Here is a 27,732-nt window from a genome sequence, read left to right as displayed (position 1 = left end):
CTAACCTTATACCTAAAGCCTGGAGAAAGAACGGCAAATTAAGCCTAAACCCAGCAGGAGAAGAGAATTAATAAAGATTAGAGCAGAAATCAATGAAATAGAAACCAAAAGAACAGTAGAACAGATCAATGAAATTATGAACTAGTTCTTTGAAAGAATTAGTAAGATTGATAAACCCCTGGCTGGACTTATCAAAAAGAAAAGAGGAAGGACCCAAATAAAATTGTGACTGAAAAAGGAGAGATCATAAAAACCACCAAAGAAATACAATAATAAAAACATAGTATAAGCAACTATATGCCAGCAAATTAAGCAATCTATAAGAAATGAATGTATTTCTAGAGACATATAAACTACCAAAACTGGGACAGGAAAAAATAGAAAACTGAACAGACCCATAGCCAAAATCAAAAACCTCCCAAAAAACAAGAATCCAGGGCCAGATGGCTTCCCAGGGGAATTCTACCAAACATTTAAAGAAGAATTAATGCTTATTCTCTGAAAGAAATTGCTACAGAAAATAGAAATGGAAGGAAAACTTACAAACACTAAGAAGCCAGCATTACCTTGATAACAAAACCAGACAAAGACCCCACCAAAAAGGAGAATTACAGACCAATATCCCTGATGAACATGGATGCAAAATATCTCACCCAGATACTAGCCAATAGGATCCAACAGCACATTAAAAGGATTATTTACCATGACCAAGTGGGATTTATTCCTGGGCTGCAAGGGTAGTCTACTACATTAATAAAAGAAGGGACAAGAGCCATATGATCCTCTCAATAGATGCAGAAAAAGCATTCTTTCTTGATTAAAACTCTTCACAGCATATGGATATAGAAAACATACATCAATAACATAAAAGCCATCTACGAAAAGCCACTTCTAATATTATTCTCAATGGGGAAGAATTGAGAGCTTTTCCCCTAAGGTCAGGTACATGGCAGGGATACTCACTCTCACAACTGTTGTTCAGCATAATACTAGAAGTCCTAGCCTCAGCAATCAGACAACAAAAAGAAATAAAAGGCATCTGGATTGGCAAAGAAGTCAAACTCTCACTCTTCACAGATGATATGATACTCTATATGGAAACCCCATAAGACCCCATCCCAAAATTGCTAGAACTCCTACAGGAATTCAGCAAAGTGGCAGGATATAAAATCAATGCACAGAAGTCAGTTGCATTTCTATACACTAACAATGAAACAAAAGAAAGGGAAATTAAGGAGTCGATCCCATTTATAATTGCACCAGAACCATAAGGTACCTAGAAATAAAACTAACCAAAGAGGCAAGGACTTGTACTCAGAAAACTATAGAACACTTATGAAAGAAATTGAGGAATACACAAAGAAATGGGAATACGTCACATGCTCATGGATTGGAGGAACAAATATTGTTAAAATGTCTGTGCTGCCTAGTGCAATCTATACATTCATTGCAATCCGTATCAAAATACCATCAATTTATTTCACAGAATTGGAACAAATAATCCTAAAATTTGTATGGAACCAGGAAAGATCCCGAATAGCCAAAGGAATGTTGAAAAAGAAAACCAAAACTCGTGGCATCTCAATTCCAGATATCAAGCTGTATTACAAAGCTATAATCATCAAGACAGTATGATACCGGCACAAAAACAGACACAAATATCAGTGGAACAGAATAGATAATCCAGAAATGGACCCTTAACTCTATGGTCAACTCATCTTTAACAAAGCAGAAAAGAATATCCAGTGGAAAAAATGACAGTCTTTTCAACAAATGCTATTGGGAAAATTCTGGGCAGCCATATGCAGAAGAGTGAAAATAGGCCATTTCCTCATACCTTATACCTCATACCATACACAAAAATAGACTCAAAATGGATGAAAGACCTAAATGTGAGACAGGTAGCATTCTCTATGACCTCAGCCACAGCAACTTCTTGCTAAACATGTCTCCAGAGGCAAGGGAAACAAAGATAAAAATGAACTATTTGGACTTCATCAAGATAAAAAGCTTTTGCACAGCAAAGGAAACAGTTTACAAAACCAAAAGACAATGACAGAATGCGAGGAGATATTTGCAATTGTCTTACCAGATAAAGGGCTAGATCCAAAACCTATAAAGAATTTACCAAACTCAACACCTAAAGAACAAATAATCCAATTGAGAAATGGGCAGAAGACTTGAACAGACATTGCTCCAAAGAAGATATACAAATGGCCAAGAGATACTTGAGAAAATACTCTACGTCACTTGGCATCAGGGAAATGCAAATCAAAACCACGATGAGATATTACACCAGTCAGAATGGCTAAAATTAACAAGTCAGGAAATGACAGATGTTGGTGAGGATGAGAAGAAAGGGGAACCTCGTACAATTTGGTGGGAATGCAAGCTGGTGCAGCCACTCTGGATAAACAGTATGGAGGTTCCTCAAAAAGTTGAAAATAGAGCTACCTTAAAACCCGGCAATTACACTACTAGGAATTTACCCCATAGACAGAAATGTAGTGATTCTAAGGGGCACCTGCACCCCAATGTTTATTGAAGCAATGCCCACAATAGCCAAACTATGGAAAGAGCCCAGATGTTCATCAACGTATGAATGGATAAAGATGTGGTATATGAATACAATGGAATACTCAGCCATCAAAAAAAAAGAGAAATCTTGCCATTTGCAATGACTAGGATGGAACTAGAGGATATTGTGCTAAATGAAATAAGTCAGAGAAAGACAAACATTATCTCACTCATACATGGAATTTAAGAAACAAAACGGGATCATAGAGGAGGAGAGGAAAAAGTAAAACAAGACGAGAGGGAGACAAACCATAAGAAACTCTTTTTTTTAGATTTATTTACTTATGAATGATAGAGAGGCAGAGAGAGAAGCAGGCTCCATGCCAGGAGCCCGAGGTGGGACTCGATCCTGGGACTCCAGGATTGTGCCCTGGGCCAAAGGCAGGCGCTAAACCGCTGAGCCACCCAGGGTTCCCCAGAAGCTGTTAATCATGGGAAACAAACTGAGGGTTTCTGGAGGGGAGGTAAGGTGGGGGGATGGGGTAACTGGGTGATGGACATTAAGGAGGGCATGTGATGTGATGAACACACACATGGGGGTTATGTAAGACTGATGAATCACTGACCTCTGCCTCTGAAACCAATGAGACATTACATGTTAATTACTTGAATTTAAATTAAAAACATTTTTTTAAATAAAGTAAATAAATAAAAGAAAAAATCAAATCAGTAGGGCACCTGGGTGGTTCAGTTAAGTGTCTCACTCTTGATTTCAGGTCAGGTCATGATCTCAGGGTGGTGAGACTGAGCCCTGCATTGGGCTCCACACTGTGCCAGCTCCCTCTGGCTCTCTACTTGCTCTCTCTCTCAAATTAAAGAAAGAAAGAAAATCAAAGGAGTTCACATTAAAATCTATAATTCTAACTTCTAATGGAGCATTAGGAAATCTGGCTTTTACGAGCTGGGCAGAGAAAGGCTGCCCATTAGATAGGCGGGGCCCTCTGCTTCTGCACAGGTCCGGCCCCGCAGGTGTCACTAGTTAATTGCAATCACCTGACCTGAAGGAATGTTTGACTTTGGAGCACCCTGCTGTGGCCTTTGATAAGAGCCAGGAGAGAAGCTGTTTTGGGAGGATATCACCCTTAGAAAATATAGGCCGAGGTGAGGGAACATACAAAAGCTGGTTATCTTTGCAGAACACAAAAAGAAACAAATGACAAAATAATACATCTGTCCATATACACAATAAAAATGGCTAGTAAAGTCAGATTTCATCATAGCTGGGGCTTCTCATTGAAGTAATGCCAATTAATCTTCACAAACACCTATTAACCCTGTTTCACAGATGGCAAAAGTGAGGTTTTATATATACAAATGGCCAAGCAACTTGGGCAAGTCACAAAGTGAATAATATGGCAGGATTTGGAATGCAGTTCTCTATGGCTCTTGGCTATTGGGCTTCCCTGCCTGTCCTGACAGGGCATTAGCAACCCTTCTTCAGGGGAGTAAGGGCACCCAAATTCATTGTCAAATTTATAGGTATCACATACTGAGTTGGAAGGAAAGTCATGTTGACACCGTGTAAGAGTTCCTATCTCCACTCTTCCTCCCTCTGCCAGAAGGAAGCTGTTTTCGGAGACCCTCTGGAAGGTCAGGGTCTGGGACCATGCTTTTACACGTTTTAGGTCTTGAGTACATGTCTTTATGTTACTCCTGCTATCTTGTCTGAAATTGTACTAAGTGCACGTATGTGTGAGTGTGTGTGTTGTGAGAAGGGGAAAGAAGAAGGAAGGGACAGAGGAAGGGGAACATAGCTTCTGATCCTTCCTGTCTTGGGCCATAAACGTTGCTGGGGAGACAAAAAAAAACAAAACAAAACAAAAAAAAACTAGAGGCCTACTATAACAAAAGTGCTTTTCCAAATTGTAAAATAACTTCAGAAAAAGAAAGACTTGGGTCAAATCCTTTATTTTGTTCTTTACTTTTTGGTAGAAATCCATAAAAACAAAGCTACCTAATATAAGCTTTTATTTATTTTTAAAAGATTTTATTTATTCATGAGAGACAGAGAGAGAAAGAGAGAGGGAGAGAGAGGCAGAGACACAGGCAGAGGGAGAAACAGGTCCCATGCAGGGAGCCCAATGTGGGACTCAATCCCGGGTCTCCAGGATCATACCCTGGGCTGAAGGCGCAGTGCCAAACCACTGAGCCACCGGGGCTGCCCTATGATAAGCTTTTAGGTGGACAATTTGAATTTGCATGTTTATAATGAATTTCATATTGCCTATTACACAAAATTTGTCTTAACAGCATTTGCGTAAGTAAATTTAGGTTAAAATACGATGGTTTGTGCTAGAACTGAAGTTACTACTGTTTAATATCACATTTGATAAATTAGATTAGGGATGCCTGGGTGGCTTAGTGGTTAAGTGTCTGCCTTCCGCTCAGGTCGTGATCCCGGGATCCTGGGATGAGTCCCATATCGGGCTCCCCGCAGGAAGCCTGTCTCTACCTGTTTCTGTCTCTGTCTTTGTGTCTCTCATGAATAAATAAATAAAATCTTAAAAAAATTAGATTATAGGGCAGCCCAGGTGTCTCAGTGGTTTAGCGCCACCTTCAGCCTAGGGTGTGATCCTGGAGACGGGATTGAGTCCCAGGTCGGGCTCCCTGCATGGCGCCTGCTTCTCCCTCTGCCCGTGTTTCTGCCTCTCTCTTTCTCTCTCTGTGTCTCTCATGAATAAATAAATAAAATCTTAAAAAATTAGATTATAGAATAACAGATAAACGGCTATAGATGCTGGTGGAATTATAATTCCATTTCTAGATGGGATATGTGGGAAGTTTTATGTCATTAATTTGGTACCGTATGTAAAAGAAGAACCAACTAAGTTGATTTCAGAAGCTGTGATGATATGATTTTGAGGGTAATAGTGTTGTTCAGAGGAGGGGAGAAATCCAGATAAAAGGAACTGTATGAAAATTTTACTACGTGAGAAAGTTTCTGAATTAATTTTAATGGTTTGCCAGATTTTTTGTTTCCGATGTGAGATGATTCTGACATTCAGTGAGGGTTTACAATCTATCTTTTCAGTCTGAAATATCATAAAACAAAACAATGAGGCATCTTGATGGCAATTTCCTAGTTCTCGTATAGCTACAAACATAAAGCCCGTTATTGTTCATAGAAAAAGATAATAACTAAATGGCACTTACTACATTTAGGTCCCGAACTAAGAAATTATGTATACTACTATTGTGTAGTGAAACTGAAGCTCAGAGAGGTAAAGTGAGTTGCCTAAGGTCACCTAGCATGTGAATGGTAGAATTAGTTCCCCAACTCTGATTTTCAGGAGTATTCTTTGCACTGGAGACACTTTGGCCCCATTGCTTTGGCCTCCTTTTTTCCAGGATTTAATCTAAATAGTGTTTTGCGCCATAAAAACCTTGCTTTTGGCTTGCTGTTGTTGAACTGTTTGCTGATCCCCAGTATTGTCAATGGGGATCTTCATTAGACTGCTCAACAGATGATATGTTAAATAAGGACATTGGTATTACTTCAACAAAATTTAGACAGTGTTAAACTCCACAGGATACATGACGAATTTCTTTAACGAAGTTTCAAGGGGAAAAAAAAGTGGAAATGAGTGCCTGTGCATGACAAGACACGAAAGACCGATCAATCCAATACACTGCTTTAAAACCTCTCTGGATCCTGATTTGAACACCTGAAAAATAATTATCAATCAGGGACATTTGAACAGCGTATACTTACAGGTGTTAGGGAATTTTTTTTTAACTTTTTAGGTAAAATAATGCAATTGAGGTTAATATATCAAGGTATTTAAAAAATCTTTATGTGTTAGAGGTACACACTGAAAGAGAGGAGTTGTTAGGATACTAGGGTCTTGCTCCAAATTAACGGAGCAAATGAAGATTGGTCTTTAATTGGTAATTGTTGAAGCTGTGTTTCGGGTACTTGCTGGGTTCCCTGTATTACTGTATATCTAGTTTTGAGTCTGTGTGACATCTGACACAAAGAATGCCTTGTTAACGACGAACCCAAAGTAGAGCATTACTTTGGTTTCGGCCTGCAGGATGCCTCCTTTCCAGGGAGCTCTCTCCCCCAGTGTGCACATCCTTCTCCTCTCCTTTTGGGTGCACGGGGATGTGGGGTGGGGATTGTTTTTCCTTCCTACTCACCGCCCCCCTCGCCCCGCCCGGAGGTGCAGTCCCCGCGAGGCCACCTCGGAAGGATTCCTTTCTAATCTTCCCCGGAATTAAGGCCCGAAGGTTGTGGGGCGGGGCGGGGCGCGAGGCTTCGTTTCCTGGCGGTCTCGACCGTGCTAACGAGCTCACCCGGTCGTCAGCCGACCCTGGAACCTGTACTTTCTCATTTCCCTGGCCACGTGACTATGTTTTCGTTTCAGGGTAGTTTCTAAAGTACAGGAAATTCTCGGGGAGTCTACGTCACCGCCAGCAGTTACAGTAATTACCGTAGTGACGCTACTTGTCTTCAAAACGCGAACTTTCATGGTGCGGCGCGAGTACTATTTGGGGCTTTTTCAGTTCAGCCTGAGGTGGCGGTTCAGTCACTGAGGAGAGTTTTGAGCAGTAGTGACGCGGGCAGCTCTGCGCGTGCTGTGTGCGCGTGCGCGCGCCCGTCCTCCCTGCCGCCCTGGCCCCAGGTGCTGGCGGGCGGGGGCGGAGCGCACGCTCACAGCACTACGGTCGCTGCCGGAAGCGCTCGCCGCGGCAGTGCGCCTGCGCCTTCGGGCCCGCCAAGGCGCCCGCCTTCCCCCGGCCGGCCAGCAGGGGGCGCCGTGGGGCCATGGACGCGGCTTCTCCCTGGGGCTGTGGATCAGGGCTTAAAAGGGCCGAGGCGAAGCCGGCTGAGGGGCGTTCTAGCTGCCGCCGCCCTGGTCTCTATCACCCTTTGTCCTCCAGGCTTCCCCGGCGCTGGGCCTGCGGACCCGGTTGCTAGGCGGAAGCGGGGCGCGGCGGCTGCCGCGGCGGCTGCCCGGGCGTTTGAAAAGCGGCAACGCAGGCGGCAAAAGGTCCTCCGGCGGCGGGCTCGCCTCCCCCCGCGGGCGTGGCCGTGGCCGTGGCCTTGGCCTGGGTCGGGGCAGGGCTCGGGCTGCGCCGGCGGCCCGGGGTCGGGGTCGGGGTCGGGGTCGGGGAGCGCGGAGCGGGCGGTGGGAGCCGCGCCGGGGCCCTGGGGCTGGTCGCGGGCCTGCCGCCCCTCACCCGGGTCCCTCTTCCCCCAGGCAGACCCCGCCTGCGGGCCGCGCGCCGCGACCATGGTCTCCAAGTCCGACCAGCTGCTCATCGTCGTGTCCATCCTGGAAGGTGAGCGGCCCGGGGCTTTGCCTGCGCAACTGCAGCCTCCCGAGTTCTCGCAGAGCGGCGTGCGGCCGAGGCCTTGGGACCCGCAAGAACCTGGGCGTCTGGGCTTCCGCGCCCTCCTGGCTCTGGCTCACAGTTTGAGTTAGTTGGGTCTGCTAGGCGATTGACTTAAGACGAATCTCTCAAGGGAGTGTGAGCGCTTAGGGGTAGGAGATGTTTAACGTGAGCAGTCGGAGCCCCAGAGAATGTAGGAAAAACGACTTCCATCCGTAACAGCCTTTTACGTGTGAGCTTAGTGTGCCTGCAGAGCACGTCCTGCTCAGCGGCCCCTGGTCAAGCCATTTGCGAGAACTTTGAGGCAAATACAGATTTCCCGCAGTATTGCAGAGGCTGTTCCCCTTTACGAGCCTTGATAGGGGTCCTAGAGGTCTGGAGTTGTCCAGACTGTTATACGGGCCTCGAGGTTTGGCTTGTTGAATACCTGACATTTGATTATGGGAGGCTTTTGGAGTGTCAGGCACTGTGCTGGGAATGGAAGGATAGGAGAGCCCCAATCAGCGTGCAGAATGTGCATTTTTCAGGGTGTGGAAGAAGGAAAAGACAAGCTCTGGGGATGATTTCCCAGCGGAAGTGATATTGATTTGGGTCCTAAGGGATGATTACATAGGTGTCAAAGGGGAGGAAAGGAGGGCTTTTCACGCAAAGGGAAGAGCCAAGAAAACTCCAGGTATGGAAAAACCAGGCGTATTGTGCAATTGCTTAAATTCAGTGTGGTTGGAAAGTAGGTTGCCGGAAAGTGGAGGACATAGGAATTGGTAGATAGATGGAGGACAGGTGATGAGTAACATGACAAGTCATCTGGAGTGGACCAGAGGGATGGCTGGACTTTTTTTTTTTTTTTTTCATTTTATTTATTCATTCATGAGAGACACATAGAGAAAGACACACAGACACAGGCAGAGGGAGAAGCAGGCTCCATTCCATGAATGATGTGGGACTCGATCCCGGGTCTCCAGGACCACACCCGGGACGAAGGTGGCGCTACGCCACTGAGCCACACAGGCTGCCTGACTTTTTTTTTTTTTTTTTTTTTTTTAAGCACCCAGTGGAGGTTTTTTGTGGAGGCCTGGCATGATTTGGAGGATAAAGTGAACGAGTTATAGTGAGTTTTGGACCAGAAAGCTTACCAGAAGCTGTAAACTCTTGAGGCATTTTATTATTTTATTTTATTTTTAAAATAAATTTATTTTTTATTGGTGTTCAATTTGTCAACATACAGAATAACACCCAGTGCTCATCCTGTCAAGTGCCCACGTCCGTGCCCACCACCCAGTCACCCCCACCCCCCGCCCACCTCCCCTTCCACCACCCCTAGTTCGTTTCTCTTGGGGCATTTTAAACTGTTAGGTTACTTATTGTTTAAAGACAGAGGATTGAAATCCCTTTGTCATTTGGTCAGTAAAAGCTTTTGGACTTGCTACTTGATCCCTGCAGGGCAAAGGAGGAAACTGAAATAAAAGGCGTGCGCTGTCTCTCCCTTCAAGGATGTAGTAGTCTGTCTTCTTGGGGAGATCCAATTCAGTTGCAGGACACAGTATGTTGGGAGGCGGTAGAATATTAAAAACACTGGATGTGGGCTGTAAACATTGGTTTTGGGGATGAGTTGGTATGATGTGCTTAAGGGCCGTGAGTGTTAAGGTTGAAAGAAAGTCCTTGCTGGCAATTAGATTACCCAGGCCAGCAGCGATGGAGTAAGTATGGTGGATGGAGTGGTGGAGAGGTCTGTAAGATGCCCCGGGTCAAGGGAGGTGAACACTGAGGAATATTCTGGTAAAATAAGCTTGTGTAGCTGGAGTGAATAGACCCTGGAGGATTTTGACAGCCAAGGAGTTTAGAGTTCATGCTCTAAAAAAGAGGGAGTCGTCCATATTCCTAAGTAGAAGTACATTATTTGCAAGTTTAGTAGCGGTGTTGCAGGGAAGAGAACTTGGATTCAGGGATGTCAGTTAGGTGTTGCCACAAACATAGCTACCACTGGCGTGTGCGCCTGCCTGCAAACCAGCTCCTTTTGTTTGTGTTTCCATCCATCATTGTAACTGTGTTGTTGCCGCAAGCCCAGAACCTGAGAGTCCTTATCTCCCTGGATAGGAGATCCCCACCTTCCATCCCCACTTTCTCCATCCCCACCTTCCAAATGGTCACCAAGTTTTGTTAGTTTTATTTTTAAAATAATACGAGGTGCTTTGTGTAAACTGGTAAATGAATAATTTTCCACTGTGAGTGCCCTGCTTTGAGGTCCTCATTATCCACCTAATCTAATGTAGTAATCTCTTCAGTAGTCTCTTTCATGAATGGGTTTTTTTTTTCTTTTTCCTTTTTCAGAGTAATCTCTTCAGTAGTCTCTTTCATGAATGGGTTTTTTTTTTTTTCCTTTTTCAGAGAACGTCTACTGTTTTTATCACTAGGGTAATTGTTTTGAAATGCAAATCTTACTGTCTTAAGATCCTTCAGTGTCCTAAGGGATAATGTCTCTACTTTTTAGAATGGATTCATGGCCCTTTATGATACATCTCTTGCCTACTTTTTCAGCTTTACCTCTTCTCCTGTCGTATGTTCATATATTTCCAGCTCCTTAGTTAAATTGAGCTACCTGCGGTTTCTTGACTTTAGCTCTAGAAATGCCCTTTATTCAAAAGAAAATGATGAGGTTTCTACCATGAGCAAAACTGGGGCACCTGCTGATTCCAAGGATGAAAAAGACAAGGTTTCTGTTCTCGGAGTATTGTCTTTGGAATGAGGCAGGCACCTGTTCGTTCCAGTACATATTCTTGTTCTAAGGCCAGTTGGTGCTTTTAGTTATGATAGTGTGACTGAAAATACAGGTTTTTTGACATTGATGAAATTCATCTGGGCAAGCCGGTGATCTTTTAGAGTGGCTCAAAATGAGTGCAGGGAGAGGCCTCTGTGACTGCTAATTGGGAGAGCTGAGCCACATGTGGTAAGACTTCTAGATGGGGAGTTTCAAATGAGAGCTTCAGGTTGAAAGTCACAGGATTGCAGTCAAGATCTCTCTGACCTCTTCCTTACAAAGTAGCTTGTACCAGGGTGAGTAGCAGCTGGGATGTATTTATTTAACAGTGGTCAACGCTCATCTCACCAAAATATGCCTCACCAGACCTGTAAACAGGTTGAATGTTTGTGGTGTTTTCAGTTTCTCTTTCCACTAGACCCTCAATTCCTTAAGGGCAAGTACTCTCTGTATCCCAGCCTTTGTCATAATTAATACCTGACTCTGATGTGCCTTCAGTAAACAGGGAAGGAATGGAGCAGGCAGTACCAGTGGAAAATGATGTGTAGACAGAAAATTTTATTCCTTTTGATCATTTACAACATTGTCCTTGAGATTTGAATGAATCTGTAAAGAAACCTGTGTCTCTTTTTCCCTGGCCAATTTGCTGAGTATTTAGGCAAATTAAGATACAGGCAAATTAAGAAACAGATTGTCTTTTTTTTTTTTTTTGCTAACTTGATTATTTCCCAACTCTCCTGACAACTTCATTGTTCCATATTCACTGCTGGTATAGTAATACCTAAAATAGTGAAATCACATTTTTAATTGTTTAATACTACGTTGGCATTGAGATCTTTGATGCTCAGAGGGCAAATCAAGGACAATAGCATTGACCTCAGATGGGATCTTGTTAGAAATGCAGCCTCTTAGGCCCATCCTAGACCTAGTGAACCAGGATATACATTTGAGTAGGGTCACCAGGTGATTCCTGTGCATGTTGATGTTTGAGAAGCACAAGTTTACAAATTGTAGCTTTCACTTTGATTCGTTTGTTGTGAATCATGAATTTGTACATGTTTAGTAAGTAATTAGTGGAATATAGAAGTCAACAACTCCTGATGTAGATCAGTTTTTAAAATGTGCTAAAAGATTATATTTGAAAAAAAATAAAAATCATATTTTGATGGTTGTATGCTTCTGATTAATCCTTATAGTCTTTTAATTCCAGGTCGCCATTTCCCCAAGCGTCCAAAGCATATGCTTGTAGTAGAAGCAAAGTTTGATGGAGAACAGTTGGCTACCGACCCTGTGGACCACACTGACCAGCCAGAATTTGCTACAGAGTTAGCCTGGGAGATTGACAGGAAGGCCCTTCATCAGCACAGGTGACTGCTGTTCTCAGTTCCTCCCTACTCTGTGTTTCAGGCTCCTAGAGATGAGTAAATTTATATCCTATTAGATTATAGTAACAATGATAATAATACCTGTTTAGTAGTTTTGTAATGTGCCAGATTTTCAAAGTACTTTGTAGTAATAATTCATTTGAGTATCAGAACAGCCCTATGAAGTGGGTGTTAGGATTTCCTCCCCATTACGAGTGAGGCCTCAAAAGGTAAGTAACTTGTCGTAAGTTAGCTGGTTGGCTGTAGAGCCCAGCCATTTGACCGCTAGAGCCTGCATCTCTAACTGCTACATCTAGTTTTTCTGATGTCTGAGAGAATAGACGTTATAGAAGGGAATAGATAGATATTCTGTAATGATGCCTAGCCAATATTAATGAGGGTTGGAACTCATTGTAATTTCTGTTACTTCATTTGTTATATATACTTGACCTGCCAAGGACATATAAATATGTGTATATAGTAATTACATAAAAGACTCTAATATAGGGCAGCCCGGGTGGCTCAGCGGTTTAGTGCCGCCTTTAGTCCAGGCGCTGATCCTGGAGACCCAGGATTGAGTCTGACATCAGGCTTCCTGCATGGAGCCTGCTTGTCCCTCTGCCTGTGTCTCTGCCCCTCTCTCTCTCTCTTTCTCTCTCTCTCTGTCTCTCATGAATAAATAAAATCTTTAAAAAATATATATTTTATACTTGATTTTAGACATATAAACATTGGGTATCAGGACATAAAACAAGCTTAAAGTTAGAATGTCTTATTTCTTGAACTCAGATGACTGGAAACAGGCAAGAGCACAGATACTTGTATTTTAAAAAGCATTGAAAAAATATTTTTCTGGGAAACACAGAATGACTTCATTCCTTGCTATGACCTAGGACTAGAACAAGTAAAATTGCAAAGTTCAAAAATGAATGTCAGGAGAAATTTATTTTTTTCTATGACTAAATTTGTTGGATTTGAAAGGGTAATAAATTCTTAGAGGAGATCACAGTTTTGTTTTCAGTGGCTTCTGGAATAGTTTGTGATTTTATGGTAATTAATTCCTAAGTTTATTTCATTATTAAAGTGACAGAGCTTTAAATATTTATTTGTATTTGTAGTTTTATGTGTGTGTGACAGTAGGAGGAAAATATTGTGAAATCAGTCTTTGAATATTACTTGGTATAAAGATAAATGGGTGTAATTAATAGTTGGGATCAGTTGAAGAATATTTCAGAAAATATAGTTTTTAGTTATCTAACAAAATTATAATTGTCCTAGTAGTAGGGGGCAGCTTTTTCAAAGCTAACAGAACATCAGTTCAATATTAAACAGAAGCTACTTTATCTCTAATGTAAATTGTTACTTTACAGGTTGCAACGTACTCCTATCAAACTGCAGTGTTTTGCCTTGGATCCTGTATCTTCAGCCAAGGAAACTATAGGTTACATTGTTCTAGACTTAAGAACTGCTCAAGAAACAAAGCAGGTACTAGCCTTTTGATGTTTTGTTACTGATTGTTTTGTCGATTTGTGGTAGATGCTAAATTGATGGAAAGGACAGGGAGTATTGGACCTGAAAGGTGGAGGGTTGAGCCTGGATGGCACTTCTTATCTTTCGGTTGATAAATTTGATTTAGAAAATCCTGGTCTTTTGGTCATTTCTTTGACCTAGAACTATTTTTCCCAAAGGAGACTGTCTGTGAGCTCAAACATATGGTCACGATACTCTTACCTGGAGCTTAGCACGTTCACCTGCTGAGCTTTGCTTTGAGTGGTAAACCTCTTGCAGTGTTCCTCCCTTCAGTGAATGATCACAACTCTTCTTCCAGGCATGCAAGCTCCAAGTCCAGGAGTCTTCCTCCACACCTCGCTTTTCAGACCATCATGCATCCCTTTCCAGCCACCCCGATCCAGCTACTATTCTACATTTTCACTGTCTCGATCCCAGCCTCAGCCACTGTCCTTTCTTTCTTTTTTTAAAGATTTTATTTATTTATTCATGAGAGAGAGAGAGAGAGGCAGTGACACAGGCAGAGGGAGAAGCAGGCTCCATGCAGGGAGCCTGATGTGGGACTTGATCCCGGGTCTCCAGGATGATGCCCTGGGCTGAAGGCAGTGCTAAACCACTGAGCCACCCGGGCTGCCCGCCACTCTGCTTTCTTCTCCTTTCATGGCTGTGGTAGTAGCCATCTCACTGGTTTCCCTGCTTCCTGCTCCTTGAATTGCTCCTGTAGCAGTCGGAATGAATAAACATACTGCAATGCACTTAGGTGATGTTAACAGTAACCGCCCCGTCCCGCCCCCCCCCCCCCAACACACACATACACAGGAACACACACACAGAGAAGGGAAAAGAATTCAGGGTTTGATTCCTAGGTCAGTGCTTTCTGTTACTGAAAATGTTTCTTTCATCTGTTTAAAATCTCTCTAACATTTTTTTATGTTACTTTGGAAATGCTTTACTTTCAATTTTTATTACTTTTGTCACAACTCTTTTAAGAGAAAACAATTAAAAACTTGTTTTTGAAGTCCTTTATTTTTTTATTTAAATTCAGTTATCCAACATATACATTATTAGTTTCAGATACCATTTTTTCAGTAATTTATCAGTTGCGATTAACACCCATTGCTCATTACATCCTTTATTCTTGGTATGAATCCTGAATTAGAATTCTGTCAAGAGGGGTGGCTCAGCAGTTTAACGCCTGCCTTTGGCCCAGGGCGCAATCCTGGAGTCCCGGGGATCGAGTCCCACGTCGGGCTTCCGGCATGGAGCCTGCTTCTCCTTCCTCCTGTCTCTGCCTCTCTCTCTCTCTCTCTCTCTCTCTATCATAAATAAATAAATAATAAATAAATAAATCTTTAAAAAAAAAAAGAATTCTGTCAAGAAACATTGATCTGTTACCAACATTTTCACTACTGATGGCCATGATATTTACAAATGAGCCAGGTAGCTTAGCCCAAATTTGGAATCCTTCAAAAGAAGCTGAAATTTTAAAATGTTTCACAAGATAATCTTTTTCTCCTCCCTCCTGGGGTACTATTCCTCAGCCCTCTGCGCTCGGGTTCTGAAAAAGGTTTTCTTTCTTGAATCTTAGCTCCTCAATCATGATTTTGTCCCTGATTCACTTGATTAGCTTTACTACAACTTGCACAGGACACTTCTGCAGTGGCTTTGGTTACGGAGGAGGTAAATTCTCTTGAGGGGAGGATACTGAGGTGGTCTTGCCTGCAAACGCTTTGGGCATTCCTCCTCCTTACCCCTTACCTCTGGTCCCATAGGGCACTTTGTCGTCATGTTTGCTTTTTATCACTATTAGGGTTAAGGAGAAATGTTTCAGAATTAAGAATTTTAGGAAAACCAAATGTTGTCTTGCTTATTCTCTCCTGTTTATTAGCAGAAATACTTGAATTGGTGAGTAGAACGTATGAAGTTAAAAATAAATTGATTCTCTATAAATGAACATCAACACAGAAAAGCTCAGATTTTTCTGACTTACGTAACGGAAAAATATCTCATAAATTCTTTAAGTTGCTAAAACTCTTTTTCAAGCTTATACTTAAAATGATAAAATATCTATCATAGAGAATACATCAAGAGACTGAGTTTTTGCTTTTAAAAAACCTTGGGTGTAGATTTTAAAGGCTATGGCCTAGTTAGTCCTCTTTAATTTATCAAACGAAAACTTGATACAAGACAGCAGCTTTTGGTTTTGGGCTTTCTGTATAAGCACCAGTTCCTGCGGATTTATATAACAGCGGTCAGAGTAAGAACACTGTTTCCATTGATTGCATTGATGCTCTGGCAGGAATGAAACTGGTGGTTCTGGGCCATGACCCTCAGGCTGGCTTGAGTACTAGAATTTCTCAGAGTTACTCTGGTGAGGGTGTTGAGGTAATCCAGGCTGTTTGATTCTATGAGAAAGCCTTTGTATTGCAGTCAGGTACATGGTTCATAACCCAGAACTCTACCTCAGGTCTCTGCTTTACCATTTTGCTAGTATCTTTTTAAAAAAATGTTATTTATTTATTTATGAGAGAGACAGAGAGAGAGGCAGAAACATAGGCAAAGGGAGAAGCAGGTTCTGGGACTTGATCCCAGAACCTCGGGATCATGACCTGAGCCAAAGGCAGACGCTCAACCACTGAGCCACCCAGGCATCCTGCTAGTGTCTTTTGTTAATACCAGCTTTCCTTTTCCCTCATTTGATACATGCAGAACAGCAGAAATGGGATATGCAGGCATATGCTGGAAAAAGTGGAAACTTAGGGCTTCGGGGTGTGGAAAGTTGGTAGTATACACTTCTGGTTTCAAGAGGAAGTTCAGTTAGCTTCCTAATAAGCAGGATGAAATTCTTTGGATGAAAATGTGAAAGATATTTTAAAAGAGGAGAAAGTACTGAGGAACTACGGGAAATATATTTGGAACCTTAGAGAATGTTGCCTACTCTCGTCGATGTCCTGTTCATTATTGAGATGTTTGTGTTTTTTGTTCCTCTGCAGGCTCCAAAGTGGTACCAGTTGTTGAGTAATAAATACACCAAATTCAAGGCTGAGATCCAGATAAGCATTGCTTTGGAAACAGATACAAAGGCACCAGTGGATAGTTTTAAAGCTAAAGGAGCTCCCCCTCGAGATGGAAAAGGTTTGTGCATCATCCCTAAAGACATCTCTGAAAAAGTTGGAATTGTGGACTAAGACTTGGGGAATGTGGAGTGTATGATAGGAAACACATGCAGGAGTGTAAACTGATGTTACTCCAGTGCACCAGACAGGTGTGGTGATGCTGTTAACCACGCGACACTTCCTGCTCTGAGCTCTTGTTTACAAAATGTAGAAAGAGAGCAGTATTTTCCTTTCTTCATTTGGTATGTAACTGAAGAAAGCAGAATTCTGTTTTATTAAAAATTTAACATTGGGGAAGATTTTCTTCCTGGGATGAGTGCAGGAGAGTCAAAAATTTATACTGTTTTCTCATCCCTTACTTGTTAACAGGACCTTCATAATTTTTTTTTTTAACTAATAAACATTCTTTTTATAGAGCATTTTGAGATTTACAGCAAAATGGAATGGAAAGTATAGTGTTGCTATATACCCTGATCTCCCTGGCCACACAACCTCCCCACCATCAGCATCCCTCACCAGAGAGGGCAGTTGGTAAAATTGACGGACCTACCTTAACAAATTACTATCACCCAAAGTTCATAGTTTATAGTGAGATTTATTTCTGGCAATTCATAGTCTGTTTGGACAGAGGTGTAATGAGACACATCTGCAATTGTAGTATCCTACAGAATAGTTTCACTGCTCCAAAAGTTGTCTGCTCTACCCCCTTCCCCCCCAACTCTGTTTTGTTTTTTTTTTTAATTGAAGTATAGCTGACATAAATGTTCCATTAGTTTCAAGTGTGCATGATGATTTGACTAGTTTCTTCCTTATGTTGTGCTCACCACACATGTAGATACCCTCTGTCATCATTCAGGGCTTTCAGAGTACCATCACTGGATTCCCTTGGCTGTACCTTTCATCCCTGTGATTTCCTTGTCATGTCCCATTACTGCAGACCAGTACTTCCCACTCTTCCTCACTCATTTTGCCCTTCCCTCTACTCCTATCCTCAGCAACCATCAGTTTGTTGTTGGTGTATTTATAGATCTGATTCTGCTAGAAATATATTTTGCATCATCTGCCAACAAAGACAGTTTTATATCTTTATTCCCGCTTGGCGTGCGTTTGTTTCCTTCATTTATCTTACTGTATTAGCCAGGACTTGCAATATGATACTAAAAACACTGATGAAAGTAGATGCCCTTGCTTTGTTTCTGTAGGGTTTTTATGAATGTTCTTTATCAAGTTGAGGAAGTTACTTTCTATTTGTAGTTTGCTTAGGGTGTTTTATTAATATCTAGTATTGGACTTTGTCACATGCTTTTTCTTCATCTTTTATACCATCATGTGGTTTTTCCTCATCAGCCTTTTGATGTGATTAATAGTAACAGATTTTCCAATGTTGAACTAAAAACTTTCATACCTGAAAAAACTCGCATTTGGTTGTGGCGTATAGTTCTTCCTAGACATAGTTACGTTCAGTTGACTAATATTTTGTTGAGAATCTGTGCATGTATATTAATGCGAGATAGTGTTCTGTTTTCATGTAACCTTTTGTCTGGTTTTGACATCAGGGTAATGCTGATCAATTTGACATCAAGGTAATGCTCATAGGACAAGTTGGGAATTATTTCCTCTGCTTCTATCACCTGAAAAAGATTACAGAGAATTGGTATTTTTTCCTTGAATGTTTGCTAGAATTCACCAGTGAAGTCATCAGGGTGTGGTGTTTTCTGTTTTGTAAAGCTATTATTGATTCAATTTCATTAAATGATACAGGTATATTGAGATTGTATGAGTTTGGGCAGACTGTCTTTTAGGGAAATTGGTCCATTTCATATGGGTTATTGAATTTGTGGGTATAAAATTGTCCTCATAGTATTCTTCAGTATCCTTTTAATGTCCATGGAATCTGTAGTAAGGTCCCTTACTTGAGATGATAATTTATGTTTTTCTCTCCCTTTCTCTTAATAACATTGGCTATGTCCTTAATGGTTTCATTGATGTTTTTGGAGAGCCAGCTGTTTTCTTGAATTTTCTTCATTGACCTCCTGTTTTCAGTTTCAGTGATTTTAGCTCTAGTTTTTATTATTTCTCTCCCTCTGCTGGCTTTGAATTTAAGTTGCAAAAATTTGCTGTTCTTTTTCTCTTTTCCTGAGATAGAAGCTTGGATTTTTGGTTTTGTTTTGCTTTTTAATATACCTTGTCACTTTTTTGTTGAAGAGTGGACATGATCTATGGGGTAAGAAGAAAATGGGCCTTCAGTAACATAGAGGTGAGGTGTGGGGAAAGGGGGAGCTTTCTGTGATTGAGTCTCAGTCTTTGGATGAACCTGTCCGATCTAGGTCATACATCTGTGGCAGGAGTACCACGGAAGTGGTGCTCTCTTCTCATTGCATCTTAGCAAGTCACGTGCAATTTTGATTTGTCCCATTACTGATGATATGATGATACTCACACTGGTTACTTGATTAAAGTAGTATATGTTCTCAAATGTAAACTTATTATCTTTTTTTCTTAAGTAACTAATATTTGGTGATACATTGTTAAAAATTATTAAATTACTCTTTCTTTATCAAATCTTCAGTTTACGTATATTGTATAAATTTGGACTTAATGGTGTTCTCTTTTTGTGTAATGGGCTAAAATACTTACTATTGTTTCTCCCAGATGTGTGCAAGCAGAGCCCCTTCAAGCTGCTGCTCTTTCCTTTAGCCTGTCTCTCCATAATTCTTTGAGCTTTTCCTTGGTTTCTGGCATAGGAAGATGGTACAGACTTATTTTGTTCTTGCCCTGTCTCAGCCCTGAATACAGTTGTTAATGTTTTAGGGAGCCTTGCTTCCTTTTAGTAAAGAAGGATGTTTAGGAGTCAAGGTCCAGGTAAAAGGTATGCCAATTGCTACCGGGGTGTTCTGCTCCCGGGGCCTTCCTGTGGAAAATGTGAGGGAGATGGTTCATGAATGTATTCATATTCACACATATATACAGAAATAATGGATATATATACATGCACCAGCACCCCATACATATATACCTTGATATCTGTGTTTAGCCTTATATTGAGTGAACAGTGTATATTCACACTGACACCTTCAAGTTTTATAACTCCCTGATAAAGAGAGATCTGTCATAGTTACTCTTTTAATTTCTAATCTCTGCTGATCATGCTATTTAATGGCTGTCTTTATTTAAGTGATTGTCACGGGCTGTGCTAAGTGCTTTCCTTCCATTATTTAATTTGTTCTTCTGAAAAACATTATAAAAGCTTTGCAAAATTAAAAATGGGAACTGAAAGAGATCATATAGTTTCCCCATAAAACTAGTAGATGCCGGATTTGGGATTGGAACCTTGGTCTGTGTTGTGGAGTGTCTCTGCACCTAACTAACCATTGTGCTATTTTTAGCCAGTGCTGCAGTAAGTTTGTTTCTTCTGGGTTAACCCTGTGTGCCACACCACCTGCCCCCGTGCCCCCCCCCATCCCCTCATCAGAGTCACAGCTGTCCTTTCAGCAGCCCTAATACTTAGGAAACACTTGTGTTTTTGTTTTTAAGATTTTATTTATTTATTCATGAGAGACACACAGAGAGAGAGAGAGAGAGAACACAGAGGAGAAGCAGGCTCCATTCAGGAAGCCTGATGTGGGACTCAATCTCAGGACTCCAGGATCATGCCCTGGGCTGAAGGCAGGTGCCAAACTGCTGAGCCACCCAGGGATCACCAACATTTAGTTGTAAACTGATTTTCAAGCCAAAGGTGTAAATTGCTCTGGCTGCAAAATAGGATAGGGTGTGCGTATATCTGAGGTGTGCATTATAGCACTTCTCAAAATTGTTTCATGGTTTCTTCTTCTTCTTAGAAAACTGTCCTAGTCTTTGAGCATGGCCTGCAGGAAGGCTATATGATCAGGTGTCTGCTCCACATCTTCCTGTGAGTCCTCACCCAGTGATCCAGCACTGCACACACACCTCAGTTCTCCAACCACATGCTTTCTCTTCCCAGGCTTTGTAGTGCAGTTCCTTCTGCTTGGAACACATTTTCTACTCCCTTATTATCTATTCATTCACCTTTCTCTTCTTAGCCAGGTTGAGCTGACTTTTCAGTTCCTAGTTTAGATCGACTTCTTTGGGAAACCTGTGATGCCTCTTCCCTGTGGTTTATTAAATTAAAATGCTAATGTATTTGGAAATAAGGATTTTATGTGCAGAAAGAAAATGGTGGTTAAATAAGGTTTCTTTGGAGAGTGTGTTTATTTATTTTTTTCCTAAAGATTTATTTATTCATGATAGACCCAGAGATTGAGAGAGAGGCAGAGACACAGGAGGAGGGAGAAACGGGCTCCATGCCGGGAGCCCAACGTGGGACTCGATCCTGGGATTCCAGGATTGCGCCCTGGGCCAAAGGCAGGCGCCAAACCGCTGAGCCACCCAGGGATCCCCTGGAGAGTGTGTTTAAAAAAGTAAATAAATTAAAAAAAAAAAAAAAAGTAAATAAATAAAAGGAAACCTTACTGAGGTACTAACTATATCCATGAAAACTGCCAAGCAAAATACAAAGCTCAATCAGCTGTCAAAATCTTAAGGTGGTTTTATAGCAAACCATAATGTAGTTTAATTGCTTTTTTCCTTTAAAGTACCTGCCAACCTATCTGGACTTGACCCAAAGGACATTGTGGCAGTGCTGAATGAGGAGGGAGGCTACCATCAGATTGGACCAGCAGAATATTGCACTGACTCCTTCATTATGTCGGTGACCATTGCATTTGCCACCCAACTGGAGCAGGTGAGACTTTTCTTCTGATTAGTAATTCACAACTGAAAATATTGACTATTTTTTTTTTTAATTTGCTTTTTAGGTATTAAAAGGCAAATTGTGAGTGGACTTTTTTTCTTTTAAAAGATAACGTAGGAAAATGTTTTCATTCACATCAGAAAGCATTTCTGCCTAAAGAAAAGAGTAAATTGGTATGAATTTATTAGTAAGAGAATAAATGAAATCTTAGAATTTAGATGAAAGACCATCCGTAAACACTATTTCCTGTTGTACTGTGTGGCATTATAAGGACTGGCCAGAAAGCATATTTTTCAAAGTATTGAAAAATTGACTTTTTAGAAATTTTGCAATGTTGGAAACCCTTGGTCTCAGTCATACTTTAATAGGTATCATCTGGGATTAGGTTTTACCTTATTTACAAACTAACACATTAGCCAATTACTACTTCTTGGATGATGCCAGAAGACAAAAGATTCTTTGGTCAGAGACTAAAGACTGTATTACTCTCAGCACAGCAAGCAACATGAACATCTTCGTATTGCCTGCTGTTTTTGTTAACCCGTGTCTCAAGGGGTGACACAGAGGTGCTCGGGTGGCTGCTCCACACAGAGCGGGTTTGTATCAGAGCTGAGGAGCATAGAACCTGGGGAATATACCACTATACTTGTAAGTGGTCCTGGTATCTGTCCAGGAAGACTCTTGACCTAATCCCTTGAGGTTACCAGCTGCATAACCAACCCTGGGAAGAGGCATTGGGGGAAAGTGGTCTGGGCCTTGTGAGCTTGGTGCCTTCAGCAAGAACTGTGGGTATGCACAGGACCTATGCCAACGTTGCCTCCTTTGCAAAAATGGCTCAACACAAAATGAGCTGTTATTCCATCGTCTTTTTTCAGGATCAAACCCAGTTTTTTCAATGATAGGTTGGTCTGCAGCAGCTGAAATAAATTAATATTTTCAAAAATAGAGAATGTGGCTTATGACTTAAATTTTTACCATAGTATTAACTTTTTTAGAGGTACAAAGCTCCCACGCAGTCCACATTTATAAGCAATGTCACTTGTAAGTGACTGTCACACCCTCCCCCATATATATATATATGAAATATATATTAGGAAATATTTATAATTTTGTCATACCAAATTCATGCTTTTCCTTTCTCCATCAGTTTCCCCTTTTTTCCATTAAAGCCCTGCTTATAGATTGGCTTTACCTTAATATGCCTTTCTGGCTCAGAGGGTGGGAGGGTAGATGTCCACTGTCTTTTCATTAACCACATCAGACTACACAGTTAATGAGGCTACTAACTCTTGTATTAGTAACTAGATGTGAGGCATTTTACATTACCACTTTAATTTTTTTCAACTCTCTGAGGAGGCATAATTTATCATCATTTATTGTTGTCCTGTTCTGTGAAATAGGCATTATACTAACTACTATTTTGAGTCTTACCACAACTTAAGGGGATTATTAATTTTATTGTCAACATCAGGAAACCAAGTCTTAGAAAGGTCTGTAGCCAAGTAAATGACCTAGGTATTTCTGGACATGTGGTCACTTTGCATATTCTCTTGTTTTAGTATTAACCTCTCTTCCTTCTTGAGCAGTTTTGGAGTAAGATGGATTTGCACAGGTTGTCTTTCTTACTACTTACTACCTACTAGCTGGCTCCATTAATTTAGGCAGTATAACCTTTCTGAGGCTTAAGTTTTCTCGGTAGTAGGATGATGGTAATACCAGCTTTGCCCAGCATGAAGGATGAAATAATACAACCAAAATATGTACCATATAGTTGGTATATGTGAAACTGTATTTGTATGATAAAAGCTTATTGGGAGTAATTGACCTCTTGAATTCACAACTAAAACAATTCTTGGTGATATAGTGTCCCCTTATTGGGAAAATCACTCAGTTTAGTTTTTTAAAAATCTCAAAAACCAGATTGATAACTGGTTGTTGGCATGTTCTGCTAAAAATTAAGCTTAAAAGCTTCCTTGAAACAGCCAGCACAATTACCAATTCAGTGTCAAAAGAACTGAAAACAGGTATTCAAATAAACTTCACAGGAATGTTCATAGCAGTATTCATAGTATCTAAAAGGTGGAAGCAACCCAGATGTCCATCAGTGCATGAATGAATAAACCAAATACCATGTATATCTGTACACTGGAATATTACAAAACTCTAACAGAATGGGGTACTGACGTATACCGCATTGTGGACAAATGTTGAACACATGCTGAGTGAAAGAAGCCAGATACAAAAGGTGACATGATGTGTGATTGCAGTTATATGGAATATACTAAAATACGTGAATCCATAGAGCCCAAAACCAGATGTATGGTTTCCTGGGACTGGAGAAAGGAGTGAATCGAGACTGGCTGCTTCGTGGTTAAGTGTTTGTCCTGGGGATGATGAGAGTGTTCTGGAGCCAGATCGGTGACCAGTGCACTATGACTTTGTGAACGTGCTCATTGTTACATGCATGCTTTTTAATGGTTAGAATGGTACATGTTCTGGTATGTGTATTTCACAGTAATTAAAAAAACAGGAAAAATTAAGCCCAATAGTGTGTTCATCTTTTGCTACTGTTAGGATATGTACCGTTTGCTATTTTCATTATTAAAAAACAAGCCAAGGGTATTATAAGTTAGCCATTTAGTTTTTTTCTCCTCAGGCTAGTGAAAGGTAGTGTAGGAAGCATCTAGTAACAAACTAGCAAAAAACACCTTTTCAGTAGAACATGATGCTCTCAAGTTACATAATGGAGGAATGAGTTAGGAGCAGGAAGACTGGATGGTGATAATCTTACATTCCTCCTCCTTAGATACTAAACGTTGAGGGTTTAAAAAAAAAACCTACTTTTTAAATACAGGAATGTTAAAGGATTTTTAAGAGAGTCTTTTCTCTGAGAATTACTTGAAATTAAATAAATTGAAATATCTAAGGGCTATCTTTAGTCTTAAAAAATCTTAAAAATTTTATTGCTTTCTGATTATGGAAGAAATCAAAGTCTTGTCTAAATAAATTGAGAACTAATCACTGGTAAGGGTACTATATTTTTGCCTCAGATATTTTCCTATTTGTTTAACAGCTGACGCTGTGCTGGGTGGTAGAGTTGTACAAATGAATATGTATTCTGTCTTTTAATCCTTCCAACAACTCTAAAAGAAATGAAGATGGAGATAGAGAGTGATAGAGTAATTTGTCCAAAGCTTCACAGTAAGCCATTAATGGAACCAGGAATGGGGGCTTAATCCAGAATCTGCTCTTAACAATTGTACTTGTATAAGTGCTGGCTCTCTATATAAATCTACTTGATTAAAACCTACTCAAATACAGTTTAATGTTTGGGGTTAAAGTAAACATTAACTTTACATATAAAAATATACCTTATATGAAACAATAGTTGTTGAATATCTACCGTGTTCCTTTACACAAAATAAATGACTTTATTGAATATTTACTATATACAGAATGTGGGGCTGTTTAAGTAGCTAATTCTTTCATTTTCATGAACTCTACAAGCTGTCCTGTAACTTTGCTTGGCCTAAAATATGTCTTAGATAGCTGTCGTGTTGGGATATCCCTGTCTAGCAGCCCTATAACTAAAGTATATTTTAACCATCTCCTCTTGCTGAATACAGCAATTGTTACTTTTAACAACAGTGCTAGTGAACACTTAAGGTCTGTTAGGTATTTTGTATTTTATGGGCTAAGAATTCATGGTTTTGCCATATGTGGCCCTGAAACTACAAGCTTTAGAAATGCAGCAGAAGGATGTTTCCTGTAGTGTTCAAACTGTTAATTTATACGTTTATCAGTTTTGACAGAGCGGCCAGGAAGTTTTTTTTTTTTTCCTCAAAGGCCTGGATTAAGTGGTGTTACATTAAATAGCTTGGATTAAGGTTGTTTAGAACCCTCCTCATATCTATGAAGAGGGTGGCAGAGTAAGAATTTGTTGAAATAAAGTATATGAAAAGCAAGAAAGCTCAGTTTAAGATACTTGACCACTTTCTTCTAAAAGAACTGTCATGTACTCACTCATGGATCAGTTGAATGAAAAGTAAACTTGAAAATTACCGAAATCTCTAAAAATAGTTTTGTCTCTGGGCTTTCCTATGGTGAATCTAGATAAATTAATCAAACTAGTTATTTCATAATAATTTTTCAGAGACTTAGAAATTTTGAGTGATGAATTTTAAGACTTTGAAATTTTAAAAAATCAGCATTTGAGCCAATATTGGGAATTTGTCAGACATGCATAACCATGTATAGTGGTTTACAAATTAATACTCTTTTCTTTTTTCCTTAAATGTTTAGTTAATTCCATGTACCATGAAACTTCCAGAAAGACAGCCTGAGTTTTTCTTTTATTATTCTTTGTTGGGAAATGATGTTACAAATGAACCCTTCAATGATTTGATCAACCCAAACTTTGAGCCAGAGAGAGCATCTGTTCGAATACGTAGCAGCCTAGAAATTCTTCGTATTTACCTGGCTCTTCAGTCTAAACTACAGGTAAGTACTGCAGAAATTTTTTTTTATTAGAGATGATTTTCTTAAGCTTTAGAGAGGTATGTAAACTCTTACTTCGGTAGTGAAGGTCACCTTTCTGCCACACCTTTTAATTTCTTACAATTATCCTGACTTGCCAAGTCCTAGCATAACTGTTATTTCTGAATTTTAGGAGATAGACTCTTTTGCCTAGTTATTAGGAAAAGAGGTGTATCAGTTTTCAGGCTTTATAATAAAAAATGAGGCTGGAGCCCAAAGCTCCAGGGCTCAGGGAAGATTTCATCATTAATTAGTGGGCATGGTAGCTATGCACACACAGATCACACTCTGGGATTTCAGAATTTATATTCTTTGCTATTAAATGCAAAGAAATAACAACTTTCCAAAGCCTGCCCTTGAATTGAGTACTTTTATACAGTAATTTTTTTATTGGACTCGCCTAAAAGTGAACCTTAGTGAAAATGACTGTTGTATTTTTATTTTTCATTCATTCATTCATTCATGAGAGACACACAGAAAGAGGCAGAGACATAGGCAGAGTCAGGAGCAGGCTCCCTGTGAGGGACCCTGGGGTCAGGACCTGAGCCAAAGGCAGATACTCAACCACTGAGCCACCCCTGCATTTGTGTTCTATTTTTAATTACAATTGCTTTTCATCAGACTGATGTGGGAGAGTAAAATAAAGGATTAGGTCATCATTTGTTTAATATGATCAGGCATGGGATTTTGCTTGCAATTTGGGTGGGAGGTGGGAAGGGGCCTTAAGATATCATAAAACTATGGGGCATCTGGGTGGCTCAGTCGGTCAAGCACCTGACTCTTGATTTTAGCTGAGGTCATGATCTCAGGGTCATGAGATCCAGCCCTACCTTGGACTCTGTGCTCAGAGGGGAGTCTGCTTGAGATTCTCTCTCTCTCTCTCCTCCCTCTGCTCCTCCTGATTCCTGCCCTGAGAGCGTGTGCATGCTTGCTCTTTCCGTATGCTCCCTCTCTAAAGAAATCTTTAAAAAAAAAAAAAAAAAAAAAGTATAGTAGAACTAAATTTTGGAGATGATTTTGTTAAACCCAAGGTACTAAATAGTGAAATACTGTATAAAATGATGAACTGCTTTTTTTTTTCCTGCATTTCATCTTTGCACATAGTTTTTAACTTTCAAAACGTCTTGAATTTTTTTCTGTATCTGACATATCAGTGTTTATTAAAGTAAGGACTTCTTTCTTCACTTAATTTTTTTAAAGATTTTATTTATTTATTCATGAAAGACACAGGGAGAGAGAGAGAGGCAGAGACACAGGCAGAGGGAGAAGCAGGCTCCATGCAGGGAGCCTGATATGGGACTCGATCCTGGGTCTGTCTCCAGGATCACGCCCTGGGCTGAAGGTGGTGCTAAACCGCTGAGTCACCCAGGCTCCCCTCTTCACTTAATTCTGATGGACGTCTAAGTCATAAAAATCCTTTCTCTCCAGCCCACCAACAAAGTCACACGTAATAATATTAAAACTAGCTGACAGGTCATTGCAAACATTAGAACTAAAAATAGTTTCATGTTGTGATTGCTTATTATGCATGGACACCATGTTTGCCCATGTAGTAAGGAAAATAAATACCTGAACAGCCATCTCAGAAGGGGTATTGTCGAAGTTTTGTTTAGCTATCAGTGATAAACAGTACAGTCCACCTGAAAGGTAATCTCTTTTGCCTTGTACTGGTCAATACTGTTATAGTATAAAATTGGAAAAGCAAGAAAAGAGAAAGAAAGGGGTGCTTGAGTGGCTCAGTCACTTGAGCATCCTCCTTTTGGTTTG

At 40.5% G+C, this 27,732-nt stretch overlaps 1 protein-coding gene across 7 annotated transcripts in view; it reads left to right on the top strand.

Moving 5' to 3' along the window:
• The window catches only part of CEP120 (centrosomal protein 120), a 121,476-nt gene that overhangs the window by 47,515 nt on the left and 46,229 nt on the right, over positions 1-27,732 (top strand). For 3 of the 7 annotated variants that reach the window (XM_038551974.1, XM_038551977.1, XM_038551978.1), the window contains 6 exons: positions 7,782-7,863; positions 11,880-12,036; positions 13,404-13,518; positions 16,536-16,677; positions 21,272-21,420; positions 25,732-25,929. In XM_038551974.1, the coding sequence (XP_038407902.1) occupies positions 7,815-7,863; positions 11,880-12,036; positions 13,404-13,518; positions 16,536-16,677; positions 21,272-21,420; positions 25,732-25,929 (810 nt within the window). In that variant the 5' untranslated portion in view covers positions 7,782-7,814. Of the gene's footprint in view, positions 1-7,414; positions 7,572-7,781; positions 7,864-11,879; positions 12,037-13,403; positions 13,519-16,535; positions 16,678-21,271; positions 21,421-25,731; positions 25,930-27,732 lie in introns of those variants that run through there. The other 4 variants (XM_038551976.1, XM_038551975.1, XM_038551972.1 and 1 more) reach the window with 3 other exon arrangements.

Source organism: Canis lupus, chromosome 11 (genome assembly GCF_011100685.1).
Source record: "Canis lupus familiaris isolate Mischka breed German Shepherd chromosome 11, alternate assembly UU_Cfam_GSD_1.0, whole genome shotgun sequence".
Lineage (NCBI taxonomy): Eukaryota > Metazoa > Chordata > Mammalia > Carnivora > Canidae > Canis > Canis lupus.
Note: the sequence above shows the minus strand (reverse complement) of the source record. Positions and strands in the feature narration are given on the sequence as shown.